Here is a 5882-nt window from a genome sequence, read left to right as displayed (position 1 = left end):
GCGACCAGCACGGATCAGCTCTAGGCATGACGAAGCAGATATCGTCCTCTTTTGGAAGGCCAAACAAAGTTGTTTTACTTTCATAATGAAACACACAGCGCCTTCACGACATGGCGGCAGCAACAACAATACTACAGCGAGAATAAAAGTTTCGCCTTCTTTCTTTGCATGAACATTTGGGCGGCGTTATGCAAATCTTCCCACATCGTGACGTAGACATGTGGGGGCGTGTTAGAACGAACCGTTTTAGGTAGGTGTGGCTGACTCTTAACTTTTATAAAGAATATCTCTTTGGATTTGAGACTTTAGTCTTTGCAACTTTACAGATCTTCTTTATGCACCAAGAGCTTGTAACACTCCAAAGAGAAAGGAAAAATTGAAATCGCATCATATGACCCCTTTAACATGCAGTTATCTTGGTTGTATTTTTAATAATAAATATGTTTTTATCACATATTTTGCATCTCAGATGAATTTGCTTTCCTTTCTTGTTCCTGTCAGAAGCACCATTGCTCGATTACTTTGATGCAAACCGTTTCTAGTATATCGAGGGCTGAAGGCTGACAGCAATGGGGAAATTAAGAGACTTCTGCTTCTTATCACTGAAGTACAGAGTCTAAAATACACTTTTAAAGGTGACGATCTTACTTTGGCTGCAAGGACTTCATCAAGTAACACAGTTTACAATGACACACTTGACATAAAGCCATTATCGCTCACCTGTGCTGTCATCGTAAACCACGGTGGCTGTCTTCCACTTGAGGAACTGCACCAGGTCTAAGATAGCGTAGCTAAGAGAAGAGTAATCCGGGTACAGGTTGGCATAAAATGTATCCCTGTTGTCCAACGGGTGGTGTTTCCATCGCACTTGAATGTGTGGCACCTCCAGGGCATTGCAGATAGACTGTACAGCATTCGATGAGGAGCTGTGAGACGGCCCAAATATGGCAACTACACCTAAAGACAGCTGGTCACACGCTGGCGAGAGCAGACGGTGGGTCATGTGATAAGAAATGTCAAAACAGAAATGTCACTGCATGCAGAATATTCATTTGTACATTTTACAAAGCGGTGGTAAGTTTCACTCTGTCATAATGATTTGTTTAATCAATTTGTATTGATAGAATATGAATTTGATCAAACACATTCAAATAGAAAACTTAAATCTTAATATTTCACAATATTACTGTTTTTACGGTATTTGTGATCAGAACATGAGGTCTTTAAAGTAGGTTTTGTCTAAGAAATACATTAACAGTTCATAATAGTCATTACTTACTGGTAAAAGAGTTATACGTTACATTTGCTTAAAGGAATAGTTCACAGCAAAAAAAAAAAAAAAAAGGCTGAACATGTACTCACCGTCAAGCTATACAAGATATAGATGAGTTTGTTTCTTCATCAGAACAGATTTGGAGAAATGTAGCATTGCATCACTTGCTCACGAATGGTTCCTCTGCAGTGAATGGGTGCCGTCAGAATGAGAGTCAAAACAGCTGATAAAAACATCACAATATTCCACAAGTAATCCACACCACTCCAGTCCATCAGTTAACGTCTTGTGAAATGAAAAGCTGCATGTTTGTAAGAAACAAATTAATATTTTTTAACTTCAAACCATCGCTTCTTCTATCCATAATACTGCTTGCTGCAGTGAAAAAGTCATCACGTCTGAATCAGGAGAGAAATATGCACAGATGAAGCACCAATTACCAGCAAAAACAGTCCAAAACAGTTTTAAACAAAAAAAATATCAGTGTATTTTGATGTAAGAGCACAACAGGGGATTGACTTTTCTATCGGAGGAAGTGTTATTATGGATTATGGACTGTGGAGATTTTGTGCAGAAACAATGGTTTAAAGTTAAAATGCCTTAATAACAGATTTGCTTATTACAAACATGCATCTTTTTATTTCACAAGAAGTTAACTGATGGACTGGAGTGGTGTGGATTACTTGTGATGTTTTTATCAGCTGTTTGGACTCTCATTCTGACGGCACCCATTCACTGCAGAGGATCCACTGGTGAGCAAGTGATGGAATGCTGCATTTCTCCAAATCTGTTCTGATGAACAAACTAACATAAATCTTGGATGATTTTCAGCAAATGCTAATTTTTTTGGGTGAACTGTTCCTTGTTGTGGTCTAAAGCCACAAACCTTTACATTCTCACACCACTTACCCTTTCTGGAGGCCTCAAAGCTATCATAGATATTAATCCTCTGAATGTCATATGTTAACGTTGTGTTGGGCAATAATGTCCTGTTTCTGTTGATATTATTAACAGCGAATTTGAAAGCCAGTTCCTCGGAGCTGACGAGCGCCACGGGTCCATCCATTTGTTCAAAAATCCCCCCTAAAAAACAAAGAAAAAAAAAACAAGAGAAATCACTATCAAATGAACCAGAGCTGAACCCAGAGATGAAGCCTGGCACCACATCCTAACCTCTGGAGGTTGTTTGCATTTAGAGCTGTCGGCTAGCTCGCTTAAGCAACCCTATTCGATCCGCTCAGCAGAAAGAAAGAGTGTCTGACAGTCACAGCTGGGGCTTTTAAAGTTCAAGGCCAGAATGGAGATGAGGAGAGTGAAAGAGAAAAAGAGAAAAGTAAATGGCCTCATCATAGGTACCTTGCCTCCTTAAGGCCTGCAGGGTCATCTTTCATTCCCTGATAAAATAAAAAAAAAATAGACTCATACAAAGGCCTATAGCTTGTGGAAAGAGTTTTTGCACAGAAGTTTGAAAAGTTTAAAGCTGTTTCGGCAAATTCATTTCATAACAATCTGCTGAGATTTTCAGAAATGCATTTTACTGACAAGATTCCACCAATAGAAGAGCTGGAGAAGTAAACTCTGTGTTTATTGACTTTACTGTGCAATAGAACCCTATAAAAACAATACAATGATAACATCTGGAGCACGCTGAGCAATCTTCAGCCCTTGAGGACTAATACTGTTAGACCTGCTTCACCTTTCCAGAGTATATCAGCGATTTGACGGTCTGGAAGCCAAAGACATATGAGCAGAGAGAAATATTGGAAAAGCAAAGTTTGTTCAGTTGTACAGAATTCAATTTCACCTATCGGTTCATTCTATTTGGGATGTATTTTATAAAAATATTGTTTGCGTGAGTTTGTCTTTTGTTTTCATTCTTTTTTTCTAGAAATAAATAGTCTCAATTCATACAATTACACAGTTGCAAGTACAGTAACAGTGTTGCATATCTAGCCTACATTAAGCTAGTTTGAAACCAAATATTGGTTTATGATAACTGATAAACTTACAATTTCCCATAAGTTCAAAAACATACAATATTTCTCATTTTTCTTACAATACCTTTGATAATAGGAGTAAAATAGCAGTAAAATGCTTCAGCTTGAAATAAATAGTTTATGTAATATTTAGTTTTATGTGTGTATGTTGAAATGATCCCCTTCCTGGCCATCGAGACTCATTTCACATCACTCAATTATTAATCTAACACGTATAATAGTTTTCTAAAATTAAATAAATAAACAAACAAACAAACAAACAGACAGACAGACAGACAGACAGACAGATAAATAAGGGATTTGCTCCGCTAATGCTTTAAAAAAGAATAGCAATGGGACACAAGCCCTAATCGTGGAAAGTGCCTGCTGAATTCTTTAGTGCGTAAGCATAACAGATAAACACCATGCCAAACACAGAAGAACCCTTGGGCTTTTTTAATGTTTTCAATCCTGCTTTTAGAGTCCGTAGCATGTAGATCCATGAACACATGAATATTTAAGAGTTCTTGAGTCAGACCTCAGCACAGGTCAAGAACGACCTGAACATTGCTATTATTCTCCCAGAGGAGAACAGCTCAAGTACGAGGCTGCAGGGGAGATCACAGGCCTACAATTCAGAGAGCAACGCAGCATCCCCTGAGCCATGCACACTATTTATGACTCCAGCGCTGCTTGACTTCTGAAGGGACATGATGCATAAACTCCCTGGAAAGAGCCCCGGCGCATTAAAATAAATGAATCCTGCCTTTGTGTGGGGAAATCTCATTAGAGTACATTAAGTAATTGCTGGAGTATATACTAATTTGACTATTAAGAGGATAAAATGTGCATTGCTCGGAAGCACTAAAATAGATTTAATAAAAACGGGAGATCAGCTGCTGCGAGGAGAAAAAAAAAAAGCCTGTGAATAGCTTTACAATGAATGCGGTTGTTTCCAGATATACAAGCCATAAAGCAAAACGCTTGCGACTCCTCCATCAGACAGCAGAGAAGCAGTTTCTGTCTCTACGAATAAACTGTTAATGGCGCAGGATATTTACGCTGATGTACGGCTCTGTGCTAAACGGGCTCTTTAAAGGGCTTAATGTAAATCGAGCTGTAACTTTTGATCTGAGATTTCTTGCACATCTTTCTCTAACATCAGTCAGTTTAAGTTGCGATTAAGTTGTTTCCTGTTTTGAAACAGCTTTACAAAGGCGGCCTAATTAATCTCTTGGGTTGTAGTCTGGTAGAGAAAACATGTGCTCATTACAGCTGCTACCTTTACTAATACAGCTGCCAGTAGACCTCTTTCCAATCCACTAGTTTTTAAAGCACTGCGAAATAAGGCTGTAATTAGCAACACAATTATATAAATCCTTAGTGCATGGTTTGCATCAGGACTTGTGTTGAAATCGTGTTTCTGAATGAATCTCGTACTGATAGTTTCTCCCTCCCATGTGATTTCTATATACATTTTAGTATTTTACATAGTTGCAAGCACTGTCAATTTAATTAATTAATTTATTTAGTACTTAGTGCAGCACCGGACAAGTTTTAAATTGTGGGTGCAGAAATATAAATATCTAAAAATAAAATAAGAGTTACTCAAAATGTTATGTTTTAATTTACTGAATGCTATTTGTCTATTTATCATATTGTTCCAAACCCATAAGAGTTTAATTCATCGTCAAACAATAAATGAAAAAATTTTTTAATGAAACCTGAGAGATTTCTGTCCATCCAGTGAAAGTCCAGGTAACCAAAACTTTAAGACATACAAAAATATGAACTGAGCGGTTTAATCAATTTATTGTAATCCATTTATTATTAATAGAACAGCATTTATTCAAAATGTAAATATTTCCTAACAATATAAATCTTTGCTAACACATCCTTGCTGAATAAAAGTTTTAATTTCTTTCAAAAAAAGAAAGAATACAAATTTACTGACCCCGAACTTTTGAATGGTAGTGTATATTGTTAGAAAATATTTCTATTTTATCTTCTTAACTTTTTATTCATCAAAGAATCCTGCAAAAAAAGTATCACAGGTTCCAAAAAAAATATTAAGCAGCGCAACAGTTTCAACACTGATAATAAATCAGCATATTAGAATGATTTCTGAAGGATCATGTGACACTGAAGACTGCAGTAATGATGCTGAAAATTCAGCTTTGCATCACAGGAATAAATTATATATTACTGTATATTAAAATAGAAAACTGTTATTTTACATCATAATAATATTTCACAATATTGCATTTTTTCCTGTATTTTTGATCATATAAATCCAGCCTTGATGAACAGAAGAAACTCCTTTAAAAAAAAACATTAAAAATCGTTCTGATCCCAAACTGTTGACCGGTAGTGTATATATACACTATTTTATTTTTTTTTTTAATGGATTATGAAAACTTAAATACAAGGAGCTCTAAAACATTTTTCTAATTTTTACAACTCTTTTGCTACAAATGTTGAATCTCCAAATAAAATGTTAAGGTTACCACTGCATCTGTCTGATGGAAAGAAAAAAAAAATTCATTTTTTAAATTAGTTTTAATTGTTATTTTCAAAGCTTTCAATGCTATTTGAAACTAAATATATATATAAATAATAAAAAAAAAATAATA

General features: G+C 35.9%; 1 protein-coding gene across 1 annotated transcript in view; it reads right to left on the bottom strand.

Annotated features, from left to right (window-relative positions):
* The window catches only part of LOC107660312 (glutamate receptor ionotropic, kainate 3-like), a 148162-nt gene that overhangs the window by 68545 nt on the left and 73735 nt on the right, over window positions 1-5882 (bottom strand). Inside the window, exons 2-3 of the mRNA XM_016449590.1 lie at window positions 2183-2356; window positions 721-978 (exon numbers count right to left, since the gene is read on the bottom strand). Coding sequence (XP_016305076.1) covers window positions 721-978; window positions 2183-2356 — 432 coding nt within the window. The remainder of the gene's footprint in view (window positions 1-720; window positions 979-2182; window positions 2357-5882) is intronic.

The sequence above is a fragment of the Sinocyclocheilus anshuiensis genome, unplaced genomic scaffold (assembly GCF_001515605.1).
Source record: "Sinocyclocheilus anshuiensis isolate Anshui unplaced genomic scaffold, SAMN03320099.WGS_v1.1 scaffold1469, whole genome shotgun sequence".
Classification (NCBI taxonomy): Eukaryota; Metazoa; Chordata; class Actinopteri; order Cypriniformes; family Cyprinidae; genus Sinocyclocheilus; species Sinocyclocheilus anshuiensis.
Note: the sequence above shows the minus strand (reverse complement) of the source record. Positions and strands in the feature narration are given on the sequence as shown.